Source organism: Nerophis ophidion, linkage group LG14, assembly GCF_033978795.1.
Source record: "Nerophis ophidion isolate RoL-2023_Sa linkage group LG14, RoL_Noph_v1.0, whole genome shotgun sequence".
NCBI classification, from domain to species: Eukaryota; Metazoa; Chordata; class Actinopteri; order Syngnathiformes; family Syngnathidae; genus Nerophis; species Nerophis ophidion.
The window spans coordinates 29,515,318-29,532,702 of NC_084624.1; the positions used below are offsets into that span (position 1 = coordinate 29,515,318).

Sequence of the window (17,385 nt, forward strand, 5' to 3'; positions counted from 1 at the left end):
GCAGAAAATTACCTTTATTTTACAGAGTTTTTCCAAATTATTACGATCAACCAATTTTGAAGTGACAATGCTGGCAGTTCCACAGAAAAATACCATTATTTTACAGATTTTTTCTGAATTGTTAAGATCCGGGGTCTTAAACTCAATTTACCTGGGGGCCACTGGATGTAGAAACTACCTGAAAAGTGGATTCACCTTCTTTAGATGGCTATCCCGACCTAGCAATATACTTGCCAATCCTCCCGATTTTACAGAGAGACTTCCTGTGACCTTCGCAAAGTATTTTAAGGTCGTGCCGTGATAGCACTGCCTTCATCGTCCTCGACAACCTTTTGTCGCGTTCACCCACTCGCCATACAAACAGCGTGCCGACTGTGGCACATTTGTATAAGGCTTCGTTGGACATACAACAGTGACTGCAAGACAAACTTGATCAACAGCCATACAGGTCACACTGACGGTGGCTGTACAAACAAATTTAACACTGTTACAAATATGCGCCACATTGTGAACCCACATCAAACAAGAAAGACAATCACATTTTGGGAGAACATCCTTACTATAACACAACATAAACACAAAAGAACAAATACCCAGAATCTCATGCAGCGCTACTCTTCCGGGCTACACCCCCGCCACCACCCCACATCACCGCCCCCCTGCGTGCGTCAGTTGAGGTGGGCAGGGTTTGGTGGTTGCGGGGGGGTAGCCCGGAAGAGTAGCGCTCCATGGGATTCTGGGTGTTTGTTGTTTCGTGTTTATGTTGTGTAACAGTGAAGATGTTCTCCCGAAATGTGTTTGTCATTCTTCTTTGATGTGGGTTCACAGTGTGGCTTATATTTGTAACAGTGTTAAATTTGTTTGTACAGCCACCGTCAGTGTGACTTGTATGGCTGTTGGCTGTTGATCAAATATGTCTTGCAGTCACCAATGTGTGTCATATTACATAGAAACATGTACAATTGTTAGTATGAGCATAAACCTTTATATAACAGACTACATATATTTTTCAACTTGACTATAAAAATACACATACATATTAAAAAAATAAGATTTACCTTAAAATTATAATAAATAAATGATAAATGGGTTGTACTTGTATAGCGCTTTTCTACCTTCAAGGTACTCAAAGCGGTTTCACACTACTTCCACATTTACCCATTCACACACACATTCACACACTGATTGAGGGAGCTGCCATGCAAGGCGCTAACCAGCACCCATCAGGAGCAAGGGTGAAGTATCTTGCTCAGGAAACAACGGACGTGACGAGGTTGGTACTAGGTGGGGATTGAACCAGGGACCCCTCGGGTTGCGCTCGGCCACTCTCCCAACTGCGCCATGCCGTCCCACACATATAAAACTGTTAGGTTGTTAGTATGCACATAGACTTTTATATAACAAACTACATATTAAATAAAAGTTAATTACTGTAATTTTACATGAATTTGAAAGTAATTTGAGAACACAGAAAATGATATGTATAATTAATTTGGTATTTTTCTATACAACATTGAATATACATAGTTTGTCATTACTGGCATATTACTTAAAATAACAGGTGGTTTGTTTATTTACAGATAATGTCTTCAATTCTACAGTTTTATACCCTATTTAAAAAATATATAAAAATTACAGTAGAAATTTAGAGTAAATTGACCATAAAAATAAGATTTTTTTTTTTTTTACAGTGTATATAAACAAACGTTGATTGATTGATGATTGGTTGATTTGCACAAAGTGCCAAATTTACTGGTTTTGGGTTTTGTATAAAGAATTTCTCTCCGTACTATTATAAAATTAGACATGCTGCATTTTTGGACGTTTACACATAGGGATGGTTCGGTCACTTTTTCCGGTGACATCTGGCGGCCTGTCGCCACAGAGAGGCACTCGAACTCCGTCCCGTCTGCTTGTATGGGTCCATAATAATGAACTCGTTCTGCGACAATTCCGTGACTCATTAAAATAAAATGTATATACGCAATATAACGATGTTGGAAAGGTGTGCGCTAAAAGGCCTACTGAAACCCACTACTACCCACCACGCAGTCTGATGTTTGTATATCAATGATGAAATATTAACATTGCAACACATGCCAATACGGCCTTTTTAGTTTACTAAATTACAATTTTTAATTTCCCGGGAGTTTCGTCTTGAAAACGTTGTGTAATGATGACGTGTACGCAAGACGTCACGGGTTTTTAGGAAATATGAGCGCTGCACACACACACACAGCTAAAAGTCGTCTGCTTTAACGGCATAATTACACAGTATTTTGGACATCTGTGTTGCTGAATCTTTTGCAATTTGTTCAACTAATAATGGAGACGTCACAGTAGAAAGATGGAGTTGGGAAGCTTTAGCCTTAAGCCACACAAACCCACGGTGATTCCTTGTTTAAAATTCCTGGAGGTGAAGCTTTACTATGGATCAGAGCGCGCTCAAGCAAACATGAATCACGACGGAATGTCAACCAGCAGGTTTCGGTGAGAAAATTGTGGTAAAAAGTCGCTTCTTTCCGGAGATCAGCTGAGCTTGTGCCGTCCGTAAAGCTGCCGTCGACTTCCCTGAGACACTAGGCGTCAACACACCTGTGGGCACACCCCTCCGACTGTCAGGTACTGTTAAACTCACTAAAACACTAGCAACACAATAGAAAGATAAGGGATTTCCCAGAATTATCCTAGTAAATGTGTCTACAAACATCTGAATTTGTCCCAATGCAATCGCGTTTTTTTTTTCTAGTCTGTCGCTATTAATATCCTCATACACAAATCTTTCCTCCTCGCTCAAATTAATGGGGAAATTGTCGTTTTCTCGGTCCGAATAGCTGTTTTTGTTGGAGGCTCCCATTAAAAACGATGTGAATATGTGAGGAGCCATCAACATGTGACGTCATCGTCTGCGACTTCCGGTAGAGGCAGGGCTTTTCTGTTAGCAAGCAAAAGTAGCGAACTTTATCGTGGATGTTCTCTACTAAATCCTTTCAGCGAAAATATGGCAATATCGTGAAATGATCAAGTATGACACATAGAATGGACCTGCTATCCCCGTTTAAATAAAAAAATCTCATTTCAGTAGGCCTTTAAGGTCCAAGCTTACATCACATCTCAAATTTTTACTGCATGCCTTTGAGAAGAGGTTTTAAAATAATTACTGCGTGCTTACTTTTACCGCTTGCCTTTGGTAAGCGCAGGAGTGAGAAGAGGTTTTAAATTAATTAGCGCCCCAGCGGCCAAACTTTGATTGATTGATGATTGGTTGATTTACACAACGTGCCAACTTCACTGGTTTTGGGTTTTGTATAAAGAATTTCTCTCCGTACTAATATAAAATTAGACATGCTGCTTTGTTGGACGTTTACACATGGGGATGGTTTGGTGACTTTTTCCGGTGACATCTGGCAACCTGTCGCCACAGAGAGGCACTCGAACTCCGTCCCGTCTGCCAGCGTGGGTCCATAATAATGAACTCGTTCTGCGACAATTCCATGACTCATTAAGATAAAATATATATACGCAATATAACGATGTTGGAAAGGTGTGCGCCTACTGAAACCCACTACTACCCACCACGCAGTCTGATAGTTTATATATCAATGATGAAATATTAACATTGCAACACATGCCAATACGGCCTTTTTAGTTTACTAAATTACAATTTTTAATTTCCCGGTCTTGAAAATGTTGTGTAATGATGACGTGTACGCAAGACGTCACAGGTTTTTAGGAAATATGAGCGCTGCACACACACAGCTTAAAGTCGTCTGCAAAAGATTCAGCAACACAGATGTCCAAAATACTGTGTAATTATGCCGTTAAAGCAATTTGTTCAACTAGTAGAAAGATGGAGCTGGGAAGCTTTACCCACACAAACACACAGTGATTCCTTGTTTAAAATTCCTGGAGGTGAAGCTTTACTATGGATCAGAGCGCGGTCAAGCAAACATGAATCACAAAGGAATGTCAACCAGCAGGTTTCGGTGAGAAAATTGTGGTAAAAAGTCGTTTCTTACCGGAGAAAAGCTGAGCTTGTGCCGCCCATAAAGCTGCCGTCGACTTCCCTAAGACACTGCGCGTCAACACACCCGTGGACGTACACCTCCGACTATCAGGTACTGTTAAACTCACTAAAACACTAGCAACACAATAGAAAGATAAGGGATTTCCAGGAATTATCCTAGGAAATGTGTCTAAAAACATCTGAATTCGTCCCAATGCAATTGCGTTTTTTTTTTTTTTCTAGTCCGATGTATCAATATCCTCCAACACGAATCTTTCCTCCTTGCTCAAATTAATGGGGAAATTGTCGTTTTCTCGGCCCGAGTAGCTGTTTTTGTTCGAGGCTCCCATTAAAATCAATGTGAATATGTGAGGAGCCATCAACATGTGACGTCATCGTCTGCGACTTCCGGTAGAGGCAGGGCTTTTCTCTTAGCAAGCAAAAAGTTGCGAATTTTATCGTGGATGTTCTCTACTAAATCCTTTCAGCAAAAATATGTCAATATCACGAAATGATCTAATATGACACATAGAATGGACCTGCTATCCCCGTTTAAATAAGAACATCTCATTTCAGTAGGCCTTTAAGGTCCAAGCTTACATCACACTCAAACTTTTACTGCATGCTTACTTTTACCGCATGCCTTTGGTAAGCGCAGGAGTGAGAAGAGGTTTTAAATTAATCAGTATTCAAGGGAAATACGGTATATAAACAAACTTTGATTGATTGATGATTGGTTGATTTACACAACGTGCCAACTTCACTGGTTTTGGGTTTTGTATAAAGAATTTCTCTCCGTACTAATATAAAATTAGACATGCTGCATTGTTGGACGTTTACACATGGGGATGGTTTGGTGACTTTTTCCGGTGACATCTGGCAACCTGTCGCCACAGAGAGGCACTCGAACTCCGTCCTGTATCCCTGCAAGGGTCCATCATAATGAACTCGTTCTGCGACAATTCCATGACTCATTAAGATAAAATATATATCCGCAGTATAACGATGTTGGAAAGGTGTGCGCTTAAAGAACGCTTCTTATGCAGACTGCGTGCGCGCGCACAGAGTACGCGCGTCCTTCTTTGCGTCAATGCCGGCCGGTCACGTCCACGTTCAAATCAGCCCTCCCGCACACCTTTTTTTCCGCCTCACCCCGCCATTGTGCACGCAGGACCCCGTTCATGTGATGGCAAAGCGGGCTCCTCCGCCTCTCGTCTGTCTGTGAGGCGGCAGGGGAGAGAGGAGGGGAGACAACGTGGCGCGCATGCAGAAGAGGACGCGCAGCACACGGACAAAGCTGAAGAGGACATCTGTGCCAATATTACACGCATCTATCACCCCGGGCTGCGGGAGCCACCATGAGCATTGCGGGCTGACTCTCCTCCGGCACGACCCGCTCCCCTTGCGGGACCCCGCCGACATGGCTTCGTTGTACCAGAGATTCACCGGGAAGATCAACACCGCCAATTCCTTCCCGCAGCCCCCTGAGGCCAGCCGGCTGCTCGGCGCGCAGGTGGCGGACGAGGAGAGCAAGAACCCCGCGTCTCTGGCGGACCCGCGGCTCAGCCACGTCCAGTGCCGCAAGAAATGCATGCGAGAAGATGAAGACGTAAGACTTTTCTTTGATTTCTCCTCTTTCTCATCATGTCTTGTCCGAAGCTCCACAAGTGGAGGCCATCGTTGCGGCTTTTATTTTGAAAGTTGTAGCTTTTTTTTCCTAACTCCCAGGGATGGTGAGAGATAATGATGAATGACTTGTCACGTTTGAGGCGTGTACCTGCGTGGATGCATGCTGAAGTGCATCAGATGGTCTTGTGGTGTGCTTTAATACACCTTAACTTATGACCTGGGTGTGTAGTTATGGGGAGTAAATGCAAAATAGAGCAGCATTTGAGCGACTCATTTAAAGATTTTATTTATAAAGAAAAGTGCAACAATGTGAACAATTGTTGCCTTAAGACAGGGGTCGGGAACCCAAAATCTTAATAGAGCCACATTGGACCAAAAATGTGAACAATTGTTGGGTTAAAGGCCTACTGAAATGAGATTTTCTTATTTAAACGGGGATAGCAGGTCCATTCTGTGTCATACTTGATCATTTCGCGATATTGCCATATTTTTGCTGAAAGGATTTAGTAGAGAACATCCACGATAAAGTTCGCAAGTTTTGGTCGCTAACAGGAAAGCCCTGCCTCTACCGGAAGTCGGAGACGATGACGTCACCCATTGATGGCTCCTCACATCCTCACATTGTTTTTAATGGGAGCCTCCAACAAAAAGAGCTATTCGGACCGATAAAACGACAATTCCCCCATTAAAGATTCGTGTTTGAGGATATTGATAGCAACAGACTAAAGAAAAAATAAAAATCTAGTTAAAAAAAAAACGCGATTGCATTGGGATGGATTCCGATGTTTTTAGACACATTTACTAGGTTCATTCTGGGAAATCCCTTATCTTTCTATTGTGTTGCTAGTGTTTTAGTGAGTTTAATATCACCTGATATTCGGTAGGGTATCTCCACGGGTGTCTTGACGCCAGTGTCTCAGGGGAGTCGACGGCAGCTTTATGGACGGCACAAGCTCAGCTTTTCTCCGGTAAGAAGCGACTTTTTAACCACAATTTCCCCCCCCGAAACCTACTGGTTGACATGTGGTCAGGATCCATGTTCTCTTGACCGCGCTGTAATCCATAGGAAAGTTTCACCTCCAGGAATTTATTTTAAACAAGGAATCACCGTGTGTTTGTGTGGCTAAAGGCTAAAGCTTCCCAACTCCATCTTTCTACTGTGACTCCTCCAATATTAATTGAACAAATTACAAAAGATTCAGCAACACAGATGTCCAAAATACTGTGTAATTATGCCGTTAAAGCAGACGACATTTAGCTGTGTGTGTGTGCAGCGCTCATATTTCCTAAAAACCTGTGCCGTCTTGCGTACACGTCATCATTACACGACGTTTCGAAGAGGCAACTCCCGGGAAATTTAAAATTGTAATTTAGTAAACTAAAAAGGCCGTATTATCAATCAATCAATCAATCAATCAATCAATGTTTATTTATATAGCCCCAAATCACAAATGTCTCAAAGGACTGCACAAATCATTACGGCTACAACATCCTCGGAAGAACCCACATGTGTTGCAATGTTAATATTTCATCATTGATATATAAACTATCAGACTGCGTGGTGGGTAGTTGTGGGTTTCAGTAGGCCTTTAAGTCAGTGTTTTTCAACCTTTTTTGAGCCGAGGCACATTTTTTGTGATGAAAAAATGCGGAGGCACACCACCAGCAGAAATCATTAAACGAAACTCGGTTGATGGTAAAAAGTTGTTGTCGCCATTGTTGGATATGACTTTAAAGCATAACCAAGCATGCATCAATATAGCTCTTGTCTCAAAGTAGGTGTACTGTCACCACCTGTCACATCACACCCTGACTTATTTGGACTTTTTTGCTGTTTTCCTGTGTGTACGGTTTTACTTCTCGTCTTGCACTCTTGTTTGGTATTTTCCTGTAGCAGTTTCATGTTTTTCCTTGAGCAATATTTCCCGCATTTACTTCGTTTTTAATCCTTCTTCGTGGAGATATTGTCGATTGTCATGTCATGTTCGGATGTACATTGTGGACGCCATCTTTCTGTTTTTGTTTACTTAGTAGCCAGTTCAGTTTTAGTTTCGTTCTGCATAGCCTTCCTTAAGCTCCAATGCCTTTGCATAGGGGCACTTACCTTTTGTTTATTTTTGGTTTAAGCATTAAATACCTTTTTACCTGCACACTGCCTCCCGATGTTTCTGACATCTACAAAGCCATTAGCCACCTGCTGCCACCTACTGATATGAAAGAGTATTACACAGTTACTCTGCCGAGCTCGAGACAGCAACGACCAACCACTCAACAACAACACATCATTTGCAGACTATAATTACAGGTTTGCAAAAAATATTTTTTACTCCAAATAGGTGAAATTACATAATCTCCCATGGCACACCAGATTGTATCTCACGGCACACTGGTGTGTCGCGGCACAGTGGTTGAAAAACTGCCTTAACTTATGACCTGGGTGTGTAGTTATGGGGAGTAAATGCAAAATAGAGCAGCATTTGAGCGACTCATTCAAGGATTTTATTTATAAAGAAAAGTGCAACAATGTGAACAATTGTTGCCTTAAGACAGGGGTCGACAACCCAAAATCTGAAAAGAACCGCATTGGACCAAAAATACAAAAAAAAAATCTGGCTAAAGCCGCAAACAAAAAGTCTTATATAAGTGATAGAATAAAGGAAACACATGATGTACAGTGGGGCAAAAAAGTATTTAGTCAGCCACCGATTGTGCAAGTTTTCCCACTTAAAATGATGACAGAGGTCTGTAATTTTCATCATAGGTACACTTCAACTGTGAGAGACAGAATGTGAAAAAATATCCAGGAATTCACATTGTAGGAATTTTAAAAAATTGATTTGTAAATTATGGTGGAAAATAAGTATTTGGTCAACCATTCAAAGCTCTCACTGATGGAAGGAGGTTTTGGCTCAAAATCTCACGATACATGGCCCCATTCATTCTTTCCTTAACACGGATCAATCGTCCTGTCCCCTTAGCAGAAAAACAGCCCCAAAGCATGATGTTTCCACCCCCATGCTTCACAGTAGGTGTGGTGTTCTTGGGATGCAACTCAGTATTCTTCTTCCTCCAAACACGACAAGTTGAGTTTCTACCAAAATGGATACATGGATGATACAGCAGAGGATTGGGAGAATGTCATGTGGTCAGATGAAACCAAAATAGAACTTTTTGGTATAAACTCAACTCGTCTTGTTTGGAGGAAGAAGAATACTGAGTTGCATCCCAAGAACACCAGAACTACTGTGAAGCATGGGGGTGGAAACATCATGCTTTGGGGCTGTTTTTCTGCTAAAGGGACAGGATGATTGATCCGTGTTTAGGAAAGAATGAATGGGGCCATGTATCGTGAGATTTTGAGCCAAAACCTCCTTCCATCAGTGAGAGCTTTGAATGGTTGACCAAATACTTATTTTCCACCATAATTTACCAATAAATTCTTTAAAATTCCTACAATGTGAATTCCTGGATTTTTTTTTCACATTCTGTCTCTCACAGTTGAAGTGTACCTATGATGAAAATTACAGACCTCTGTCATCATTTTAAGTGGGAGAACTTGCACAATCAGTGGCTGACTAAATACTTTTTTGCTCCACTGTAAGTGGTAGAATAAAGGCAACACATGATGTAAGTGTCTATATAGCCTACTACCAAAGACTATAAAAATGGGGGCCATTACCTCCCTGCTTAGCACTCAGCATCAAGGGTTGGAACTGGGGGTTAAATGACCAAAAATTACTCCTGGGCACGGCCACAGCTAATGCTCACTGCTCCCCTCACCTCCCAAATGCAGAAGACAATCTCACCACACCTAATGTGTGTGTTGACAATCATTGGTTCTTTTTTTTACTATCAAAGTCTGAGGCAAATCTTCCTTGACAGAAATGTTGTATTTTAATTTTTATTCCACACATTTTTGCAACTTTGGAAAACATTAGTAGAATGGAGGCTTCTCACGGGATGAGATAATATCTGGAAATTACTTGCGCAGAATGGCCAAAGGTATAGGTGTGTGTGTCCAAGTTTAAGGAAACTGCAGATTGTCTTCTTCTAATGGATTTTTTACCATTTTTGCAAGCAGAGTTACGTTTGCTGTGGTCTGGAACAACAGGGCACACATTTATGAGAAATGCAGCCAATATTACATACAGATAATGTGTAATGAGACATGCAAATATAAATTAAATACACAGAGGACATAAGTAAAAATTAAATGAGCTCAAATATAGCTACAAACAAGGTATAATGATGCAAAGTGAACACACAGATAGCCGAAATAGCCTGTTAGCATCGATTAGCTCACAATCATGCACTGACCAAATATGCTCCAGCGTATCAACAAAGCTCACCTTTATGAATTCACGCTCAGCATAAAACGTTTGGTGTACAAAATGAGACAAAGATGGAGTGGCATAAAACACGTCTTTCTGTGGCAGTGTCGGAGAACGTTGTACATGTAAGGTACAAGATTCAAGGATCGCTGAAATTTGTAGGACAAAACGGTGCTTGCCAAATACTCTCATCGGTGAAGCATGTATAAGATAAACTGTGGGATTTCTAAGGTTTGTGTCATGTTTGTTCTACTACATTAAATATATTGAAACAAAAAATACATGTTTTTCTTCATCTTTTTCTATTTTCACACATCTCTGAAAGAGGTCCAGGGAGCCACTAGGGCGGCGCTAAAGAGCCGCATGCGGCTCCTGAGCTGCGGGTTGCTGACTCACGCCTTAAGATTATGACTTGATGAGCAATTACCCGTGCTGTTGTGGAAGTGTGGAAACAGGACTACCTTGATGATGTGTACAAATTGCCTGTTTTTAGAAAAAAACAGGACATGTGCTTAATCCACTTTTATGATACACAGTAGGGAGATAACATACTTGAAGTCATTGGATTAGACCGGTTGTGCCCACACTTTTTCTGCAGGCGAGCTACTTTTTAATTGACCTACGGTAGTCGAGGGGATCTACCTCATTCATATATATAATTTGTATTTATTTATGAAAGATATGTCTTTGTGGACAAGTTAAATGGGTTTAATGATAATACAAGCATGTTTGACACATACAGGTTGGTATATTACCTGATTCTGATGACTTGCATTGATTGGAATAGAATAGAATAGAATGGACTTTATTGTCATTATATTTGCATATAACGAGATTAAAGACTCCAACTTAAGGTGCGGTAGTGGGAACAAATATGGGGTGAAATAAATAACACAAGAGGTAATAAAGGAAAAAACTAACAATTGAAATAAACAGACTACTATCCAATAAAAATTATAAGCAATCCCGTACAATATACAAAACACTATAGAAATACAAAATGCTGTACAATATACAGAACAAGACAAGAGTATTGAAGTAACAAATAACAATCAGTGTCGGACGTATTGCACTCGAAGGGTAGTATTGCACAGTAGGGTATTAGGGCAGGGCTTCACGGTGGCAGAGGGGTTAGTGCATCTGCCTCACAATACGTAGGTCCTGAGTAGTCCTGGGTTCAATCCCGGGCTCGGGATCTTTCTGTGTGGAGTTTGCATGTTCTCCCCGTGAATGCGTGGGTTTCCTCCGGGTACTCCGGCTTCCTCCCACCTCCAAAGACATGCACCTGGGGATAGGTTGATTGGCAACACTAAATTGGCCCTAGTGTGTGAATGTTGTCTGTCTATCTGTGTTGGCCCTGCGATAAGGTGGCGACTTGTCCAGGGTGTACACCGCCTTCCGCCCAATTGTAGCTGAGATAGGCACCAGCGCCCCCCGCGACCCCAAAGGGAATAAGCGGTAGAAAATGGATGGATGGGTATTAGGGCATGATATTGACAGTAGTGATGATAACATCCACATTTTCACATGGAGGAGAAAAAAGTCCTACTTTCTGTCCAATACCACAAGAAAGTGGTTGGTTTTTAACATCTTATTTGTCCAGCTTACATACTCCTTTTCATACACTTTACAAGAAATACACTGGTGGCAAACTCTGTAGCTTGCTAGCTTGTGCACGCCAGCTTCCCGAGACTCTTATTGTGTTAACATGGGCAGGATGAAGCAGCGCTTTTATTGTGAAGACTGGAACTGTACAGTCCGTCTTCAGAGTACGGCGCGAGAGTCTGTTGAAATAAAGTGTTTCTCGCCTTCCTATCGGTCATTTTTCCTTAATAATGATCTGGCTGCAGCCAGTGTCATGTCACAAGACCCTCGGCTGCCGAAAATGTCAATCATGTGATGAAAGTGACGTCTTGGTGAAGATTGATGATTGCACATTTTTAGGTCTATTTTTTTAAGGCCAGGCTCGTGATCGACTGACACATGACTTTGAAGTAGCGTATATTTCTAACTGATGTCTGTCGGTAGACTCGATATGGACGGGCACAAAACCTACAACATGGCTGATGGGGTGGAGACTCAATCAAAGGGTGCTCGGTCTGGAAGAGGATTTTGACACGTAAATAAGACCGCCCACAAAACGGCGCGTCCTGCAGAGACTGTCAGAAAGCGGTTTGAAGATGATCTGTAAAACATAATCTATGCAACATTTTGACCAAATAACCACCTTTACATGTTATGTAGACCACAAGGAAGTGTTTTACATTTAGAAAAAAAGATGACCCTGTAATACATTTGGAATTATGATCCATACTGTAAGTACCTCAGGATACGACTTTAATTGTTCTGTGACGCAGCTCGTACCTTGAAAAACTTGTATAGGGAAACAACTTTGAAATTCATTTCAATTGGTTTAAAGGAGAACATTATCACAATTTCTTAAGGGTTAAAACCAATAAAAATCAGTTCCCAGGGGCTTATTTTATTTTTCAAAGTTTTTCTCAAAATTTTACCCACTACGCAGTATCCCGAAAAACGGTTTCAAAGTGCCTGATTTTAACCGTCTTTATATCCACCCGTCCATTATCCTGTTACGTCACAGCGTGATCACACAGAAAGGTATAGCGATATTAGCTCGGATTCAGACTCAGATTTCAGCGCCGTAAGTGATTCAACAGATTACGCATGTTTTGAAACGGATGGTTGGAGTATGGAGGCAGGTAGCCAAAATGAAATTGAAGAAGAAACTGAAGTTATTGAGCCATATCATGACAGACAGCGGCACGGGAGGAAGGGAGGACGAATTCGGCGATTGCCTTTTAAGCAACGATTGGTATGTGTTTGTTTGGCATTAAATGTGGGTGGAGGGAAAGGCTAAATGCAAATATAGCTACAAATGAGGCATAATGATGCAATATGTACATACAGCTAGCCTAAATAGCATGTTAGCATTGATTAGCTTGCAGTCATCCATCCATCCATCCATTTCCTACCGCTTATTCCCTTTTGGGGTCGCGGGGGGCGCTGGCGCCTATCTCAGCTACAATCGGGCGGAAGGCGGGGTACACCCTGGAAAAATCGCCACCTCATTGCAGGGCCAACACAGATAGACAGACAACATTCACACTCACATTCACAAACTATGGCCAATGCCGTGACCAAATATGTCTGATTTGCACACTCCACATAAGTCAATAGCATCAACAAAACTCACCTTTGCGCATTCATGCACAACGTTTTAAGTTTGGTGGACAAAAAGAGACAGAAAAAGAAGTGGCATAAATCATAACCAGGGGGTTTACTTCGCCCGTCTGCGGGAAGAGACTGCTGTCGTCCCTGAATAACTCGCACTCGGGCAGATTCAGTGGTGGTCTATTTTCCAATATTGCAGATTTGGTTGACTTTATCGTTGGAAATGCATCTGCTTTCAGTGTCCCAGGATATCCACACATTTCTGTGTGGATATCGGAAACATAAGAGAACTGATTTGACTTGGTGAGTAAGAATAAGATTGAGAAAATGGCGGATTGCTTCATGTTGTGACGTCACGGGTGAAAGGTCATCACTCGACAGGCTGAATTGAAAGGCGTTTAGATCGCCAAATTCACCCTTTTAGAGTTTGGAAATCGGTTAAAAAAACACATGGTCTTTTTTCTGCAACATCAAAGTATATATTGACGCTTACATAGGTCTGGCGATAATGTTTCCCTTTAATTGGTGCTTGCACATCCTTTCTGAAATACTAACATTTTAACATGTAACATGTCTTTGGATTTTATTGTCACGTCAGTGTTTCCCCCAGAAAATTTGTAAGTTAAGGAGGGGACATCGCCCGGGATAGGCGGCAGGACGAGGAAGGGGGTGTGTGGGTGGGTGGAAGGAACTTTGTAACACGGCCTGTCACCATCACGTCTCCACCAGCCTCGCTGTCACCACAGCCAGGGGGGGCAATAGACTACGGATTGATTACATTGAACACATTGTTTATTAAAAATAACCAAATAAAAATATCTTAAAATGAATAAAAATATTAGAGAAATTAAGAAGCCTACAATTTTTGGTTGTGTTTTCCGCTCCATTTGCAGAATGGCGTTATCTCGATATTTTTTCCGTGGAGTATAAACAAAACAGAAAACAGTCCTAGTTACCTGAGATACTAAGTATGTCATTATTAGGACTTGGTAAGTCAATATTTTGAGTTAGTAATTTGATGTTAGTTTGTCTAAATTGTCAGACGATCGCTTCTCTGATGTCTCCATGTCCAGAAGTCTCTTCTTTATCTGGATGTCTCCTTCTACTGCATTCAGCAACTTTGTCTCCATTGGAAGTTTTGTTTTAGTCTGTCGTGCTTGTGGCTGTTGAGGTTTGCCTAATGAAAAAAAAAACATTTTTATAAGGATTTTTACAAAATTTATTTCAATAATCATGAATACATTATTTGGGATTAACCCACTTTAGCACAGGTGTAAGATAGTGTTATTTATTACATGTCAAACAGACCTCAACATCGTCGGGAAACTATTTGTCAATAAAGCACTTTGAGGTATTTTAATTTTGACAGGAAAAAAAATATTTAATGCAACTGCAATGTTACTTAACTCAATATTATTTATTACAAGAAACTAATCAAATAATTTTTAATACAACCCTATTTAAATGCATCTGAAACAGCTGAACTTTAATATACGCTTGCCATCTTGACTTCTGATTCCAAAGCAAGTATTTTTGTCACACTGTTGTCAAACAATGATAATATTTAAAAAAAAAAAATGGGCAAAACATGATTCCACATTGTTGAAAATGGTCATCTGAGGGCATTTGTAATTGCAGTGCAGTTCATATAAAATGTTTCGATGCCCCAGATATACAACATGTATCTGCCTTTTAACAATATTACTTCCTAGCAATGAAGTTAGCGCCCACTTACCTGAAGTAGAGCTCTTCTCTCTTTCATCACAGAAGATTGTGGATCGCTCCTATAGGAGACTTGCTGCTCTTGTACATATTTCAGCATATCTTTGTCTGACCAGGCTGTCAAGGGTGAATGGAGAATCCGAACTCCTGTGAGAGCTTGTGTCAATATCTGATGTTTCTAGCCCAAATTGAATGGATGTGGTTGATTGAGAACCGCCCCAGATCTGCTGGCATAGTTGGAAGTACAACAAAACAACTCTACCGTAACCACTTCTTCCACCTGCGTTCACTGCTTGTCTGTACTTTCCTCAAATCGCTATCAGTTTAGTGTCGATAGTTGTTTTTGTGACATTCTCTTTCTGATAAGGAAATTCCTCAGATGTCCCTCCAAGTCCGTACCGCTCCAAAATAGGGTAAGAATGTCACCATACTTGGACTGAAAAGTTTCCCAGTCAACACTTTGTTGAGTTTTTGTTAACTTTCAAGTACAAAACGATGCTTAAAGGCCTACTGAAATGAGATTTTCTTATTTAAACAGGAATAGCAGGTCCATTCTATGTGTCATACTTGATCATGTCGCGATATTGCCATATTTTTGCTGAAAGGATTTAGTAGAGAACATCGACGATAAAGTTTGCAACTTTTGGTCGCTAATAGAAAAGCCCTGCCTTTACCGGAAGTATGTGCGCGTGACGTAACAAGTGTCAGGGCTCCACACATATTCACATTGTTTTTAATGGGAGCCACCAGCAGTAAGAACAATTCGGACCGAGAAAGTGACAATTTCCCCGTTAATTTGAGCGAGGATGAAAGATTTGTGAATTACGATATTGATAGTGAAGGACTAGAAAAAAAAAAAAAAAAGTTACGGCTCCGGGCGGCGGCAGTGTGAGCGTTTCAGATGTAATTAGACACATTTACTAGGATAATTCTGGAAGATCCCTTATCTGCTTATTGTTTTAATAGTGTTTTAGTGAGATTTTAAAGATTGTAAAGACATACATCGAGGTCGGATGGCTGCGGTGAACACGCAGTGTCTCAGAGAAAAGCCGAGGAGCCAAGCTCACAGCTGCCTTTTTTGACAGCTGCTGCAGGATGACGAATAATCCACTGATGTCTCCGGTAAGATATATATCACAATTTCCCCATCCAAAAATATGCTGGTTGACGTAGAGAAAACATGTTCGCTTGACCGCTCTACTTCACAACAAACAAAGAAACACCGGCTGTGTCTCGGTGCTACAGAGAGCTGCAATCCACCGCTTTCTACCAACAGCGTTGTTCTTTATAGTCTCCATTATTAAATGAACAAATTGCAAAAGATTCAGCAACACAGAGGTCCAAAATACTGTGTAATTTTGCGGTTAAAGCAGATGACCTTTAGCCGCGAGTGGTGCAGCGCTAATATTTCCTGACAATTTGTGACGTCATGCATACGCGTCATCATTCTGCGACGTTTTCAACAAAAAACTCGTGGGAAATGACGTTTGGGATGTTTCTGATTGGCTAAAATGGTCTTAAGCCTTAGCATACAGCGGCCCCAGTATTTCGGCATGCGTATGACACTCAGTGTATGCGTTTGCTTGGGGACAGAGAAAGTTTTTTAAATGCGCACATGTGGCTGGAGATCCTGTTAAGACGTTAGTTTAGGTGGTGGCTCTTTGTTGTTAAGGCCTCCGCAAGACGTTGCAGGAAACCCTGAACATCCTCATAGTGCAGACTAGCAGCATATATAATTCGCTTCTTCTCAGCACTGTCCTTCAAACTCACTTTCTTCATTCCCATGGTTGGAAAACCAAAATATGCGCATCTCTAGCTAAAAACTATTGCTAGCGAGTAAGACCAGATGTTTTGGTCTGATCTGATTGGTCGAAACATAAAAAAGAGGTCCCCAAACTACAGTCAGAGCGCCAGATACAGCCCACCAGCTTCCAAAATGTGGCCAGTGGGAAGTCCCGAGTAAGTTTTTATTTTTATTTATTTATTTTTTTAATCTGTCCTTTCTAGCCCATCCATCAATCCATTTCCTACCACTTGTTACTCTCACGGTCTCCTCACCACTCAGGCAAATCATATTGTCTCAATATGCATTTTCCCATCGATAACGGGACATCATCACGTGCACACTCTTTCAGGGAAACGTAAAATAGAGTCCGAGTGTAGAGTTTTTAAACATCAGTGGACATGAGTTTTTTTTTTGTTCTGTGTAAGGAAGAAGCAGTTTGTCTAATCTGCAATGAGACAGATAATATATATATATATATATATATATATATATATATAGGTCCTCCAGCTGACTACAATCTGGCGTGTTGGTCAGCTTTAGGGGCATGTAGAGTTGGGTGTCATCAGCATAGCAGTGAAAGCTAATACCGTATTTGCGTATGATGTCACCTAGCGGCAGCATGTAGATGCTGAAGAGTGCAGGGCCAAGGACCGAACCCTGGGGAACTCCACACGTTACCTTAACGTAGTCCGAGGTCACATTGTTATGGGAGACACACT

General features: G+C 41.2%; 1 protein-coding gene across 3 annotated transcripts in view; it reads left to right on the top strand.

The window, feature by feature from the left end:
• Nucleotides 1-17,385, top strand: part of LOC133568424 (dipeptidyl aminopeptidase-like protein 6) — a 287,193-nt gene that overhangs the window by 60,754 nt on the left and 209,054 nt on the right. The window contains exon 1 of one of the 3 annotated variants that reach the window (XM_061920336.1): nucleotides 5,115-5,615. The exons of 1 other annotated variant lie outside the window; for it this stretch is intronic. In XM_061920336.1, the coding sequence (XP_061776320.1) occupies nucleotides 5,271-5,615 (345 nt within the window). In that variant the 5' untranslated portion in view covers nucleotides 5,115-5,270. Of the gene's footprint in view, nucleotides 1-5,114; nucleotides 5,616-17,385 lie in introns of those variants that run through there. One more of the 3 variants, XM_061920337.1, reaches the window with a different exon arrangement.